This window comes from Lepisosteus platostomus, chromosome 10 (assembly GCF_059453375.1).
Source record: "Lepisosteus platostomus isolate fLepPlt1 chromosome 10, fLepPlt1.hap1, whole genome shotgun sequence".
Taxonomy (NCBI): domain Eukaryota; kingdom Metazoa; phylum Chordata; class Actinopteri; order Semionotiformes; family Lepisosteidae; genus Lepisosteus; species Lepisosteus platostomus.
The window spans coordinates 25,770,993-25,788,173 of record NC_142620.1 but is presented as its reverse complement, the minus strand read 5'-3'; the positions used below and the strand labels follow the sequence as shown (position 1 = coordinate 25,788,173).

General features: G+C 36.6%; 1 protein-coding gene across 11 annotated transcripts in view; it reads right to left on the bottom strand.

Annotated features, from left to right (window-relative positions):
* The window catches only part of LOC148653629 (gephyrin), a 502,682-nt gene that overhangs the window by 64,686 nt on the left and 420,815 nt on the right, over window positions 1-17,181 (bottom strand). For 2 of the 11 annotated variants that reach the window (XM_088648883.1, XM_088648886.1), the window contains exons 9-11: window positions 7,191-7,262; window positions 5,853-5,894; window positions 4,715-4,789 (exon numbers count right to left, since the gene is read on the bottom strand). The exons of 2 other annotated variants lie outside the window; for them this stretch is intronic. In XM_088648883.1, coding sequence (XP_088505009.1) covers window positions 4,715-4,789; window positions 5,853-5,894; window positions 7,191-7,262 — 189 coding nt within the window. The remainder of the gene's footprint in view (window positions 1-4,714; window positions 4,790-5,852; window positions 5,895-7,190; window positions 7,263-17,181) is intronic. 7 more of the 11 variants (XM_088648885.1, XM_088648889.1, XM_088648884.1 and 4 more) reach the window with 4 other exon arrangements.

Sequence of the window (17,181 nt, the reverse complement as noted above, 5' to 3'; positions counted from 1 at the left end):
CAAGTGAAAAGGAACATCATAATTACTTGAGGCATTGCAACAAATAGTTACAGACTCAGCACTGTCTGTGAGATTTTCATTTAAGGAAAACCTGAAACAATAACATCTGGATGTCTTGGAAAATTTCTGCTGAACCAATGACTGAAGTCAGTAAAGAACTACAGGAAACCATGTTTAGGAGAAAAAACAACCATCCTCCCATTACTAGAGAGACACCTGGGTAGGGGTCATAGGAACCTGGAGCAACCTTAGTGAGACTACATTCTGAATGGGACACATCCATCACAGAGAATGCAAATATAAGCACACAGAGAAAACTTAGAGACTCCAAAATACACTAGTCAGCATGCCTTTAAAAGGTGAGAGGAAACCGAGAGTCTCCCGGAAATCAGCGTCTCCTCCCTGAGTCCCGCAAGTGATCCATAATCACCCGGAACTTGCCCCCCACTCCCAAAGTTTTCTGTTGGCAACACCCCTGGTCTCAAAATTCCTCAATGAATTATTCAATTATATAATATGACTTTGATCCATCTGAGAATCTGCTAAAATCTGGTAAAACAAGCCGCATCTCAGCATAACGAACGTTTGCAAAGAAAGTTTGCATAGATATTATAGTTTCTATCGTCTAATTATTTAATTTTATAGCTGTGATTTATTTACTTGAAATAAATCACAGCTATAGCCCCCCCAGTCTGCAAGTTTTCACTACCCGCCCCCCCTCCTCCCTGAAATCATTTTTTGAAAGTTGGGATGTCTAAAATCCACATTAAAATGGGACAGCATAAAACTTCCCCCTAACCCAAGAGCTACAAAACAGCAGTACTGTCTCACTTAGTCTCCCTTACACATTGAACAATTATTATATTAGCATTATTTATTTGCATTTCAAGAATCTGTTCTTTTCAAGGATATGCCTGTGATTTTTACTTTCAGTTTAGTTATGTATCAGTGTGTTTTAAGCAGGAAACAGCCATGGAGACCTATGCCATCTTAAATTAAGAGATATAAAGCATTACAACTACTTGCATTTACAATTAAGAATAGGAGTTATTAAAACACAAAGGGTGAGTGATGTCTTTAACTATTCATTCAGTAGGACCCAATGGATCTCTTATGAAATAGCATAAAGAGATGCTTGACTTAGTTAGCAACTCTGCCAAATAGTCTCCTCTTGTTTGTAACATTCCTTATGTACACAATGATAATATCAAATAAATTTCTCATATTTCGGAAACAAACTACAATCTGAAAAAAAAACATGATAAAAACAGATAATTTGCTGTGCTTGGAATGCGTATTGGCATATAATGTATAATGCAGAGAATGCATTTATTAAATGCTTAAATTGTCCACAATGACTAGACTTTTCAATTGCAGGATGCCTTGCGGTCCAATTTCAATATCCCAGACACTGCTGTTCATGTTTGCAAATTCTAAAGTATACAAATTGTAAAACAATTTTCCACTAAAGTTGGTCATATCTTTAAGTATTTAAGAGATCCTTTGAAAAGAAAATGTGAAATTCCTAACTATAGCCTTCCAAGAACCATAGCAGTTTCTACATCCTTTTAAAAAGTCAACAGCATAAGTCTGTGGGGAAGGGATACAATTGTCCCTCTTAAAACTGGATGGGTTTAGCATTTTTCCCAGGCGAGGAGCTGTTAAGAATTTAAGAAGACACAGAATAGCATATAGAGGAAATGAAAACAACCAAAAAGGAACCAAATAAACAGAGGAATGACTTTTAAAAAACATCAATACTTCAGTATGACTGGCTTAATTGTCCACAGAAAGCTATGGACAATATGGGATTACTATATTAAGGACTCCAACCTTTGAAACAACAATGACTACACTGAAACCTTTTATTATTCGTCTGTGAGACTACAGCTCTAAAAACATAATCAAATGCTTGATGCAAATGGAATTAAACACTAATGTTATTGTGCATGAATCTGAGGTAATTTTCCTTTTCATTTTAAAATGACTTCACTTTCTGCCATCTGAATCTCTTCCCATGAATTAATAAGAAGCACAGTGTATGTTTGACATAATTAAAATGAAGTATTGCATAATACAATGAAGGCAAGCACAGCAAGTAATACAGTATTTCTCTCTCTAGTTATAACTGTTGCAAAAAGTTCTTAAAACCTAAACAATAACAAAAGGTAGCTGGCACACAAATTATAATCAATAGTAAAGAATTTTATATTATTTAAGATTTTCACATAATTAAAACAGTTTATTTTCTTGCTCTTTTTTGGTGGTTATCAAAAATCTGACTATAGTAAATTACAAAATATATTGGTTGCATTTCCTTAAATAAGACATCTTTATGTAAAGCCAATTAAATGAGATGACTTTACTGTTTTCTTAATATGATTTAGCTTCATTCAGAACTTAGTAATTATTGAATTTTGTTAAGAAATGTTAGACTATTATTTTGATATTTTACATGTTGGTGTAAAATTGTAATCCTTAAATATATTTAATGTTATGTAAGTTTATTTTATTTATTGTTCTAATTTTATTGATGTCCTTGCAAATACTACACATATTTACTTATGTTGTTACAAACCCAATTTGTTTGCAAAGGATAATCTTTATTGCAAATGCAAACTTTTTGACTGTACAAAAAACATTTTGGGAATTTGTGATGCACAATTACAGCAAATATTTAAATCTAGGCAACATAGGTCTTAGACAGACATACGCTTTTTTAAACTTTGTAAATGAATATATGTCTTTATGTATTTGAAGTATCAAGGCCCATAAATTAAATAAATATTAATTAATTCCCCTTTATATGTGGTTAAATATTTTTTCAAGGTGTAGTTTCAACTTTCCATAACATGTCATGTACAGTTCCTGTATTGAGCATTTCCAGTTGCTCACCCATTTGAGTTTGTAAAGAACACTCATGCAAGCTAAGCGCTCTAATTGAGCCTGGGTCACTAGCCAACTGTGACTGGGATTTCCTAAGTGGTGGTGCTCAGATGGCTGAGTGTCACTTAGGGTGGATTGGGATTAGTCAGTCAGGGTTCTCTCTGTTTTCAGCCATTCAGAAACCTGTGCACCTGTGCAGCCACCCAGATACTTGCAAGCATGCAGTAAATCCTTCAGCAAAGGATATATCTCTCCTCCAGTCTGCACTGAACCTCCAGTATGGGGCTATTGCCCGTGCCATGTTAAAATATTAATGGCTTGAAGGTGGGCAGATTGGAGGAGTCTGCCTACAATTCCTAATTTTACCATCTGTGCACTTGTGGGGTTGAAGGCTGTGAGAGAAGACTCAAAAACATATAATTGCCTATTCCAAATTGGGGTGGGTTTAACAAAATAATATTTTTTCAAAAACTTAAAATCAACAATCTGCATCAGATACATACTGTAACTGCAAAAATGTTAACTACACCTGTGTGAACCCATGCATTTAGCCAGTTAAGACAGCAAGTCCCAAACCTAAAAATATATCTTTCATTATAACAATACTCAACATGGACAGTTTACATAAGTAAACAGTCTTTGGACCTGAAAAATTCATTTGTTTATAGTGCAGCCATGTAGAATATCAGCAAAAACAGGAGTGGGACTCCACATTAGTGTAAGGAATCAATGGATGAGTACAGCAGCTTATTCCTCATACAGAGGATAAGATAGTTACAAGATAAGGATCAATGGGATCAGATTGATATGGATTGGATAAAGATAGTACACTGTCCTCTTCACATCTGATAAGACTCTCATATCGCCTATATCCTGAAAGGTCAGAACTATAGTACAGAATTCCATGAAAGCACTGTCCTCTGTGTGCAAAGGACTCACTATTTTGTAGTACAAGGTGATTCACTGATTCACTGTTCTGAAAAACATTAACCGATGTCTTCTGGTTTTTCTTGAACCATGTAATCAACCTGTTAAAAGCTGACAGTATCAGAAGCTTGCGATGCCATGCCAATGGATAATTCTACCCATGTACCACTGCAAATAATGCAACTGTATTTAAAATCTATTGGTAGTGTACTTATGAACTTCCTCTATTTGTCATGGCTGTCTTCCTCTGTACCTGTTCTTATAGGCAATACTCATCAATAATGTGAGTAGAATGGACAATTTGCACATAAGGTACTGTCTAGCTTCTTAAATAGAATCTGTAAGAATCAATACATAATAATTACTGTATATACATTGAATTAAGGAAGTCAAAAGAATTCCAGCTTTTTTTTAGCTTTGGAACCTCCAGCCTATTGTGCCCTGGTTTTTGTAATCACATGGTGGTGATATAAAATCTTTACTTGATTCCCTGAAGAGCATCCATTGATAATTAAGAGTCAAATGGCATTGTTGAAGAGCCGCTATGTAGAAAGTTTCTGTTTCTTTTCTTTAAATAGACCCCCAGGCTATGTCTTTTGCTGAGCAATACGTTTATATGTTAATATGTTAAATAGACATGCATCTATAAATATCAAGACATGCCCACTCCTTACATCAGTACTTAAGTGAGATGACCTTGGTTAAGAAATCATTAAAAGGCATCTTTCAAAAAGATCTTGAGGGCTACAACCAGTTAATGACATTCAAGTCTTTGAGCTCTGATGCGACTCATTTCATCACTAAACAGCTTCCATGTTCACTCCATGTTTTCGGAAACAGTCATCTGGGTCTTTCTGCAGTGGCCTACATGCTGGCAGAGTGGAATAAGGTAGCTTTTTACCTGGTCCAAGGTAGAGTACCTTGACTTGAGCGTGATGACCTCATCAAGGTGTGCCCTGAACTCTCTCCGAGCAGCCTGGAGAAATCCACAGCAAAATCACATTCTGCCTATTGTTACACAACTCACAACTGTAATATATAGCCAATAAGTGCAGTTTTATTTAAACAAACAATGGAACAAAGCTATGGTAAAAGGGCACACCACACAAAAAACCTCAGAAATTAAATATATAATTTCAGAAGAATATTTTCCAAAGAAATGAAGGGTACTGTTAACCTTCTCTTTCAGCCAATCAGAAAACAATGCAAAATTAGTGAGAGACATTGTAATTAATCCCCCTCTGTGTTTCTGTGACAGTAAACATTTGTTGAAGAACACTAAACAGGAAAAGACTTTCAATATGAAAAATTTCTTACAGTTTTTTCCCCATCTTACCCTGATTTCTTCAATGCCACCTTAAACTTATTTTCCACTTACATGAACAAATAAGAGACTACATTTGCCACTGTGCCAAGGTAGAACCGTTTTTCCAGAAGCAGAGAATTGTTTAATCACAAAGGGGGAGCATACCGGAGGTAAAACCATTTCATTAACATGTTTCTTTCTTGTTATGTAACAGTACCAAAGGTTTAGTTTTAATAAAGATTAAAACTAACATATCCAAAACCACAACATCGATTGGAAAGGGCGACTTAAATCCCGAATAAGACCTTTGCTCCACATGAGCCACATGAGATTATGACCTTTCAAATCTTCGTTGAATTGTAACAGCAGAATTGAGAGAACACTAGTTCACACCCCCCCCCCCCCCAGGAGTAAAGACCCAATGCAGAGAGAGAAAGACAGCAAGGGACATCTCAAAATGATGATGGACACACTCAGTATTGAGCCAGTCAAAATAAAACATTAAAAATGGCTACAGAAGTGGAAAAGGGAAGGGGAGGTATTAAAACAGCACCAAAAGCTTTTTTATAATATATATATATATGTTCTCTCCCTTAATTGACAGAAGGATTTGCGGGATCAGCATGCACAGCAGTAAACACCACTCTGAGACAACACCAGGCAGACAGGAGTGGCTGAGTGAAAGAGTGGCGTATGGCTTGGTGATGATGTCATATAACACATGCAGGTATACCTCAGAAACACTATAGGTGGATGAGCAGGAAGGGAGCCGGGCCTGGTGGTGCAGTGGAGGGGAAAAGAGAACACTGTTAAAAAGAGGAAATGACGCCAACGGGAGGATTTCAAAAGGCTTTCTGCATGGGTGGTCCCAGAACTCAGACAGTAGCAGGGGTTTTATTTCTGACTTCAAGGCTGAGGTAAAAGATGTGCTTCTCATAATCAAAAAATAAAGCGAGCAGGATGTTTTTTTCCTTGGTAAAGTACCGGAACTGATGTCATAGTTTTTTTGTGAGATTGAGCAATATGATTGACACTGGTAGGAAAGCCAAACCAATTATCATTCAGAAATAATAGCGTTTATTTTTATAGTTATTATCGTAATTAAAAAACAAAATGCCCGAGGAAGGGCAGTTTCTGTATACTGAAAAAGGATTTGTCTCTAAAGATTGTATTGAGATATTGTTAAAACTGCTTTTGAAAAATCTTAAAATATGCATTCAAACTAATTCCTCCACCAGTACTTCTAGAAATAAGGCCTAAACATTCATGATTAAAAATACATGAGATGCCAGACATGTCCTAATTCTGTTTGTAGAAATCTCTGTGTCCAGACACCTTGCACAGATTCACAGAGAAAATAGGAATATAAGAAATGAGGATGAGGGTCAATGAAAACACCACATAAATACCACTAGACTGCAGGCATTCACTTTTTCTAAATGGGTTCTATACTTCTTCTACTTCAGTTATTCTAAAAATAACTGGAAACACATACCAAAAGAGCAATGCTCCTTTCAGCTAGCCATGATAGGTGATTGCTTTGTTTACATTTTAATGAAAAAAGAGTGCAGAAACTGTACAGCAGTATTATTTTTGTGCACTGGTACTAAATATAATAAACTGCATTATATTTATTCTGTATTGATAACATTTTATCGATAATAATACTGTAATAATACTGTAGTAGTGCTGCACTCTTTTAATAGAATCCACCTACTAAAACAGAAGGGTTTAAACAACAGAAACATGAATACATTTTACCTTTTTACAAGGACAATCATCATTTAAAAAGGCCAGTGATGATAATCATACTATCAGATAAGTAATAATTATCACAATAATAGATTCTATGACATTCCTTTCCCCTTAATGTGTCAAAGAAATGGGTAAACATCTCTTGCCACACTCAAATGAAACCCCTGCTGAACACACAAAAAAATAAAAACAGAATGTATGGGGATGAGTCGGCAGACCAGTCAAGATCTGGGGTGACCAGTCATCAGAAATCAAACGTAAAAAAGAAAAAGAAAAATCAAGAGGAGAAAAAGAACATCACCAAGAGAAATCGTACATTTACTCTGAGTGAGCATCCTTTCACATTGCCCTCAAGGTGACCTCTGAGCTCCTCCAGCTTTCGATGGAGCTACATGTAAACATCAGAGAGTGAATTGAGACACCCAGTTGCTCAAGTAGAGTGCTTAAAGAGACAAACATTGTTTTTTTCTTTGTATTAAAAGTGTAAAATACAGGACTGGAAAAGAAAAAGAAATGAAATAATGTAAAGGCACACTTGGAATGGTTACACATTTGAATAGTTTTCTCTAAAAGATTAATGTGTTTTTTTGCTTAGTCTTCCTACACTTTTATGCTTTCTCTCTCACACTCTCACTATTCTATTTCCTTTTGAAGGTGCTCTTTCTATTTTGGTTTTTAAGTGATGCCTTTTAAGATGGTTAGGTTGTTTGTATTTAGCTCACGCCCTAATCAATAAGGAATTTTATGTTCCAATAGTAAAAGAAAACTTCCTTCCTTGCACAAGGTTCTCCTTCAGTATGCAGTTAGTTAGCGCTCCATCTCTAGAGTTGTGAACTAACATTAAACATTTAACTGCCCATGCAATAATGTTTTTTACACTACTGAAATTCATGCTTTTGGATCTCAAAAATAGGTGCCAAGTTTTAGCCTTAAAAAGTTAAACACACCTTTTGACCTTTATTACTGTCTTATTGTTAGTAGTTGAAACTACAGTACATCACAGGCAAAGCAAAAAATGTGGTGGTATTTTAATGTGATTTCCTGCATCTTTGTAGCACAAGTAACACAAGAAACTGAATTTCAAAATAATACAGTTTAAAATCAGCAAAAATGTATTGAGTTTTCGACTGAATTTTAAGTAAAAATTTTAAGTTTTTCTTTTGCTTGAATGGTGCATTATATTACAGTGCATTATAGTGTATCCACAGTTTGGTTTGTTAATTTCTCTAAAACAGAGGAAATCTGGTTTGATAGAGACAGTTCACTGTGTGTATGATCCTGAGGCTTTGTAAACACTTTCAAGAAACCAAAGACATTCATAAACACTAAGGCAAAGGGTGCCCATGGTAAGATGAACAACTTTCAATACTCGGTAGGGTGACTAACTGTGTTCACATTGCCAATTAGCACTGTGACCTTAGCGATCAATATTTCTGTTTCAATGCTTATAAATGAGGAACTGTCTTCATACACATGAACTCCATAAAACATAACCCCAGATACTTATGAGTAGGCCAAAAGCAGTTTGTGGTTGAAATCAATGGGCCTATGTGGACTGTTTCTCTCCACATGTAAATCAAGATTACTTATGATCATTTCTATTTCTCTCAAAATTGGGCAGTCATGGGAGAACAGTAGTGTAGCAAGGGATCTTCAGGAACAGCCACACATGTCTTTGATATCCAGGTTTTATCTCTGTGTTCACTGAACTGCTCAGTCAACCAGGTATACTGTATAGTTCCATCCACTATGAAGCACAGAATGCTTGTAGTTTTTTCTAGTGTAAATGTTATTGTAGTGAATGACAATGCTCACCCTGAGCAAGATGAGCAGATGATGGGATCAGCAGTACAGACTGATATACAAATTTCAGCCCAATTTGATTTTAGTCCGGTTTTCAGCCCTAGTTCATATTTCTTTAACTAGACATGTTAACATGTTTTTAACATAACATGTCTAGGCTTTAACATAAAATGTACAGTAATTAACAGATTTTTTGCATTTTAGGCTTAGAATTTTCTCATCTCTTTTTCTGTTTCAGATAAAAGTATATTTGTATATTTGAATTTAAATTAAATATTAAAAGCAATTTTAAATTGAATTAATATTTTAGGGAAAAGGAGAACCTTGTACAACACAATATATATCTGAGAAGTTATTAATTTGAGAAAATAAATGCTAGGTGAAAAAACACTTTTTAGGTTAAATTAACTAGTTTTGGGTCCTGCACCTCTTTTCTGTGATAATAAATGAAAAGTTATTTAAGGGATATCCACCTAGTGCTGAAACCAAGGTACTCTATTGAAAAAGCCTCTATGAATAACAAGCTGTAGCCAGAGAGGTCATGGTCAACACATTGCAGAATTTCATTTTTCCATCTGAATTTTAAACATAGTTTTAAGGTGAATTTTGAGATTTTGCAGATATGTACAAATTATGTCATTCTTGCACCTTTGAAATGTGATGGATAGAAAGAATTTGAACCGCGTAGTGTTTCTATTTCTAACATTCATGGTAAATAAACCTTGCTAACTGAAATAAAACTGGATTCATTAACAATATTTAGTGGATTTCAGTTGTAAATGAAGCTAGTTATGAGGAGATGGAGCCTATCCCAAAAAACAGGACCATAAGGCAGACACCCTGGATGAGACGCAAATCCAACACAGGGCAGACGGGCACACACAGAGACATGCACATACTTATACAGGGTACAGGAAATTTTCCTATTAACCTATCAGTATGTTTTGGACTGGGGTGAGAAAGGAAACCCACGCACACATGGGGAGAACATTGCTGCTTTGGGATATTAGTCCAGAATAATAATGTAATACAGAATACAGATAATACAGTTAATTGTAATACAGGATCCTTCTGTATTTGTGTGTTCAAGAAATGATTTTCTTGTGCTCAAGTGAGAAACTTTAGTTCTTCTTTGCTGAGGTTGCTCAAAGTCTACACGCTTCAGAAAATCAGGGTGCCAAAATCAATTTGAACTGTTCTCCCATTGGGCACTATACCAGACACAGCATGCATGTTTGCTGAATCACTAATTGCTTTACAGGGCCTCATCACACAATAGCAGATGGACTTGACAGTATCTAAGTACCCCTGTATTTGCTTTCCTTTTGCAGTTTCGTAGAGGCACCAAGATTGCTTGGTGATACCAAGAAATGGAGTCAAACTAATCTAAAAGCAGCATGCAAATGTGTACACACACCAAGTGTTCTTACAGTTCTTTAAGAGTTCCCTTAAGGAAAATGAAAATGCTCTGCAAAAGTAACAGGTTTATGGCCTGTTGCCATCAACCAGAGGAAGAAAACCACTTAATTATGTACAGTATCAAATCTACTACAGGTCAGCTGAAGGACCCAGGGTATGGTAAAAACTACCAAAATGGAAATAAAAAACAAGCAAACAAATATATATTTCAATTTACAGGCCAGGTTCAAAACATTAAAAAAGAAGACACACTTGTGACAATGTGACTCAAGTAACACTGAATGCAATCTTACCTGACAATTTTAGCAGACAGGACAGACTAACAAAAGGGAGAAAGATTGGTTTTGACTCCCCACACCCAAGAAAAGTAAATTTTAATTAAAAAAGCACTCAGAGTAGAAACATACGCTTGGACGGACATACGAGCTAATAAACATGCTGGGAGGGCAGAGCTGTGGAAGAGTTGCCTGATGCCACCCCACTACCCAGCAGTAAGGAAAAGGAGGAGCGAGATCTTACTCAGACACCGGTGGCAGCCTTGCTCTTTCTTTAACTGCATCTGATAGTTTCTCTATGACTGCCAGGCAGCTGCATACTGGATAAATCACTTTCTGCCTAATATCCATGGGAGACCCGTACGCATGAAGAGATGCATTACAGGCATGTTGGTGCACAACATTGTGGATGATGATGATCTATTGATGATCCAAATAGTAAAAGAAAAAAGAGGCAGTAAATGTGTACATTGCTGAAGACAGGACAGAGGTGTGATATTGCTTAAAAAACACCAGTAGGTCTGGGACATGCTAATGTCATGTTTTAATTTATTTCTTGATAGTTACTTATTAAATTATATAATAGCTATACTTCATATACTAAAATATAGAGTGTTTCATGTAATTTTAGCTGCTGTGCAAGCATTACATCATACTGTAGTATCACCACTGAAGCATTACAAAAACCAGGAAGTCTTCTTGGAATTAAGTTTCAATAGAATGCCAGAGAATTAAGAGAATCTTAATTTAATATAATAAGTGAATAAATATAATAAATGTAGAAGTGCAGTGCACAGTGCAAAATGCAGACATCACATGCATAAATGAAAAAAACCCACAAATTAAATGCATCTTTGGATTTATTCCCACTCACAAAAATTGAAGGTGGAAGAACACCCTACAAGTCCATGAAAAACAAATGTGCATTCATGTAACATCTTCTGGTAACTTATGACCTTCAAACATCAAAGATGACTGAAATAAGTTTTGTCTGCTTTCCAAATATTTGGATTTGTGTGGAGTGTATGAGAAAATCAGAAAATGTATAACATTTCTAAAGTTTAACATCAGCTATCACTTGAAATGGGAACAAAACAAATACATTTTTAAATAAAACAAAATAAAAATTTTGTTACTATAAAAAACCTATAAAACAGTGAGATTCGATTCTGATCTTATTAGATCACAGAAGCTAAGTAAAGGTATATTCCATGCTGAAACGTTTCATTTGTGGAGCCTTCTTTGGAAGCTAGGCATTGCATGGTCTGGTTGTTACTGGGATGGGGAGCCTCTAAGCAAAGCCTAGTTCCTGCTGTTGTTTTGGTGGACAAATACTATAGGTGATACTCTTTCCTCTGGACCACAATCTACAAAGCATGGGGCCCAGTGCTGTAGGAGCTGCTTCCCCTTGATTGAGACATTAAACTGCAGTACTGATTATTTGATCATTAAAGATCCCATGGCTGTGTTTGTACAGGTGTTAACTGTGTCCTGGCTAAATTCCAATCTGGGACTGTACAATCCAGCCTCCCTGAAGTCTCCTGTTACTTCAACTGGTGAAAATGTCTCACTTATTTACTTAACCTGCTGAGTAGTGGAGCTGCTAGTGTAGAATGTAGGTGGGTGCTGTACCTCAGCAGTGGATAAGGTGGATCCCCTCTAATAATTTCTTTTGGAATCACTTGAGGTTGGAGGACTTTGATAAAGACTCTATATAAATGTAAGGAGCTAATGATGGAGATTAGATTCATACAGTGTTACTATAACATGCACAAAGGACACAGCTGTCAATCACATGTAACTGAAATAAACATAAACAGCTTTTCTTTAGATCAGGGTATGGTTTTGATGGCCAGAGTACACTTCTCCTTATCAATGACTGGTACTGAAAAAGAAAGAGAATCTACAGTCGACATGTCTTTTAAAGATTCCTAAACTTTTCAAATCATATCTGACGTGTATAAATGCGGATATTTGGAAAATATTTTAAAGTAACCTCTGCTTCACCCTGAAGCCCAGATTTTGACCTTATTGGATTCTGATTTTGTATAAATGCTCCCAAAGACCTCTCTTAATTGCAGCTACAGAATTCTGTGATTCTCATTAAATAAAATGAAGAAGAATGGTGTTTTACATGCAAAACCATGTGTTAGGATTACTAAACCACAGTAAACTATGACAAAACTGAAATCGAAACAATGGACTGCAAACTATGCATCACTAAGGGGACATCATTGGAAAACTCTTTTTACTGCAAATGTAAAAGCACAGACTTTCCAGCATGAATCCGAAATTAGTGGCTACAGAGGTTTGTTCAAATATGTAAATTGTTCTCACAGTAATACTATTTAAAAGGGGTTTAATTGATTGGAAATCAAAGATTTTTCCTCCCAAATCCTACTGTAAGTTGCTATATAATACACTACATTTAAAAGCTCCATTCACAGGACCAAAGATTATGTTGACTTTGAGGATCAAATATATGAGAAAGAAAATTAAAATACAGGTTCAGCCATTCACAGTTTGCAGTACAAACCCGTAACGCGGGCAACTATGCATGCGCCACCGCACTGTACCGTGGTACGTGATTGGCTGGCCAAAATGACCGACGTTGCATTGGCCGGTAGTGGAAAGATTTAATCATTTAATCTCTTTACTGTGCACATTTTAATCCATTTAGTATTGAATATTTCGATGGAATTTTACAACTAAAGGGAAATTTTAGTAGCTGAGCATAAGAAGAAGAGGCGCATAACGCATCTGAATGTCATAAATGATATTAATTTAGGAACAAAAACATATTATGTAAACTGTTTATTTCTGTTCTTGGTAGTTTAAAGAAAAAATACACACCAGTATTCAATTTCTCCCTAAACATTTTAAGTATCAAAGTCTAACATGTGGTTATTTTAGAGACGTTTTTACGTGCTCCTTCTGACCATATTACTGTACTTTTATATACTTTGTGAAAATTGATCGTTTTAACCTTTCTGCGAATACGCTTGTTATCGGATTAAACAAAGCATACTTTTAGAATTGGATTAATAGGGAATATAATATGGATTCGCGTATCTTAATAAATTACAGTATAACTATATTCATGTACTGTTGCACAAACAGAAATATAAGACCTTCCATTGAGATGTGCTTGTCACATGACTGCCTTAGTAGCGTGATAGGTAAAATGACTGACTTATAACCTTGAAGTCAAGTGTTTAAACCCAGCCATCGCCATCAGTTTTTTTTTTACAAATAAACATTTCTTTGAAAAACTAAAATAGCAAATATTATTGGCATTATATTGACATTTTTTATATTTCTAAATATCACAACATGTTCGTACTGTATGTACACAGTGGTACCGCAGGGTGTAGGGCACAAAATCACGAGAGCCCGGAAGCCCTACTTTAATGTTGTGCATTCACCTGGCGCTGTGTGGTTTTCGCATCTCTCTCTCTCTGGGAGTGCTGGCTGTGCCTCTGAGTCTGAGTCAAGGTTTTGTGAAAAAGCTACATACGTGTCAAAATCCTTCTCGAACTTCAAGCTAACTTTACTATGGTGACCTGTCCCCACACACCCTGCCCCCACTGCGATTAGAATATACAAAGCACTGAAATCTTTAGAGTAGATGATCAGGTGTTTCGCAGACGTAGGCATAGTACGTAATTCAGGCTTTATGAGCTCACACCAGGGATTCGATTAATTGGGGTTATTAATTATTAGAGTTCATAAAACCTGAATTACGTACTATGCCCACATCTGCGAAACACCTTTGCTAGTTAATGCTACTTCACTTTCTCGGGTGTGATTTTTTTAGGCGAAAACCAGGTTAACAGGCTTATTTTGTGATCTTAAGATTGTTAAGCGCAGTGTCAAAATGTTTCCATATGAAAGGATTCATACGAAAGGCAGTGACGTCACCGTCCTGAGGCATATGCGTGTGGCAGATCTGTGATGTGGATGAGTGTGAATTGTGGTGAGCCTCCAATTACCCAGAAGGTAAGCATGGGAATAAAGCTTTCTTTGATTTCTGAAACACTTTCTTTATGTCCTGTTTTCATTCAGGTAAGGGTCAACTATATACACAATACTGTTGACAGCAGGAAAATTCAAATATTCTTTACTTAGCAGCTTATTAAAAATAGCTCCCATGATGTTCAAACTGATTTTTTTACACAGAAGACTTTGTTCTGAATCTCTTTTTCTTGTGCTTTTATTTCATGTGGCACTGTGCACCCCTATGAAGAGAGCAATGCTGTTCACAAGCCAATAGCATTTAAACCACAGCACCCACAATGCTGCAAGTGAGTGTTTTATACTAAGCACTAAGCACACTAAGCACTAAGCACAGAAGAGTGACACAGTTTTGCATTGTGAAGAGAGAGAGAGAGAAAGAGTGCGTGCCGGGCATTCCTCGGCTGCAGTGCCAGGCGCATGCGCAACATTGACTTTGCACCCTGCACCCTGCGGTACCGCTGTGTACGCTACAACTACAGCAATACTACAATATATATTTCTAAATATCACCTACAGTATGCGGGTTGTTCGCACGAACACGTATTGACCAGTATATCTCGCATTGTGAATCCTCAGATGATCCTCAGTGGTCTGGGGTGCAGGCTTCAAACCTGTAGCTGTTTAACGACAGAGTGGTTCAATTCCACCTTTCAGGCATAGTCTGTCTATGAAAGCATAATATTCTAATTGCAGTGGGGGCAGGGTGTGTGGGGACAGGCTTGGTTGAAATTGCATTGGGGATCTGTGTTCTTCACACCTGAAACATTTTCTCTGAAAGCATTTTCTTCCCAGTTTAGCCAATCTTTTGCTGCCTACGCAATCTTACACAGCTCCCTAGGTAAATTATCATACTTGACTGAGAAAGCTTTAGAGAACTTAACATTTTTATTATTAACAAATTGTATATAACGTTATTTATATAATGTTTACATTGGCGTTATTAATTTTTCACTTGAGTGTATGGAGGAGTGTCAGCTGTCAATGAGAGCAGACCCCCCCTCTTAGGCTGGGCAAACAATTTTTTTAATTTTTAAACAAGAAATAAAAAATTAGATATAATGATATAAACATTTACTGCAATACATTTATTTTGGTGGGTAGCCACGTCAGCCGGCTACATTTCAGCTGTGAATCCTTCTTCAGCTCAAAATGAAACGCTTGGAGTTTGTAATGTAGGGCGCTCTGAACGAGTTAAACTTTAATGCAGGAAAAATGTATTTCCCAGAAGCTATACTGATTCTTATGGAAGCCCGTTTCTGCCAGGGAGTAAAAAAAAAATGCGGTATGGTTTTCTCTCCGATGCAGTGCAGTTAAAAAAATATCTCTGATGCTGTTCCTAAATGAATATCGTTTATGACCATCAGACGCTTTATGCTCCTTTTCTTTTTTCCAATGGATTGAACAGGGAGAGGCATTTCATGATGTACTTTTCACTGATGAAACAACAGTGGCTCTGGAACAGTTTTCAACCATGTCGTTTTATAAAGAGGGGAGATATGTGAACAAGCAAAACCCAAAACATCCACCGAAGGTTAGCCTATTCTACTCTGAGAAGAGTAGAGGGGGTGGAAAGTGTGGTCATTTAAATAGTATTAAAATTCGCACTGATTCCCTTGCGAAGATATGGACATAAGAATATTCGTGCGTGGCCCAAAAAATTGCATAAAAACGACAAAGTGAAGGCTGCCATTTTACAGCCTTTACACCCATTGTGCAATACTGGGCTCCGCATTTCCTCCCTCTAAGTGCCACCTCCCCCTCTGACGCAGTGCAGTGGGCAGCACGCTGTTTTCAGAGCCTCTGATTGGGCAAAAAAGACCTGCTGATCTGTTCTACATACCAGGAAGACAACAGAATATTATTTTTTCTATTCTAAACGTGTGTTGTTTTAATGAAATTCGTGTATTTTAAACATTTAATTAAGAAGTAAAAACCTTACAGTGTAGACAGAGATTTTAAGCTGATCACAAGGAAGAAAAATCACCCATTTTTCATGCATAAAAAATGGTTATTAACTATCGAAACCTGTTTTTATAGCTTTTAAAGTTGTGTAATGTCTAACCAGGAACACATCTTTATGTCCTGTTTTCATTCAGGTAAGGGTCAACTACATAAACAATACTGCTGACAGTAGGAACATTTCTATACTTTACTCAGCGTGTCTTAAAAACAGCACCCATGGTGTTCAAACCGATTTTTTTTATATAGAAGACTGACGCAGCTTTGCGTTGTGAATCTGCTTTTCTAAGAAAACATGTGTCCGTGGGGGAAGGTGGAGTGTCTGTCATGGAAGACTCGCCCTATTCTACTTCGAAAATACCTGTGAAACCAGTTTGTTTACAAACAATGTAGACAGAGAGACTCAGACTCGGAGGCACAGCCATCACTCCCAGAGAGAGAGAGATGCGAAAACCGCGCAGCGCCAAGCGAATGCACAACATTAATGTAGGGCTTTCGGGCTCACGTGGATTTGAGCCCTACACCCTGCAGTACGGCTGTGTACATACAGTACGAACATGTTGTGATATTTAGAAATATAAAACGGTCAGTAGAGTGTCCATAATATTGCTATTTTGCTATTGTTATTTTAGTTTTTCAAAGAACTGTTTGTTAAAAGAAAACTCATGGCGATAGCTGGATTTGAACACCCGACCTCTCGCTTATAAGTCAGTCACTTAAACCATCACGCCACTGATGCAGTCACGTGACAACCACTGAAACAGCCCTACACATATACTACTGTTTGTGTTACAGTGCATGTATAATTATATAGTTATTAATTTCTTTAGAATT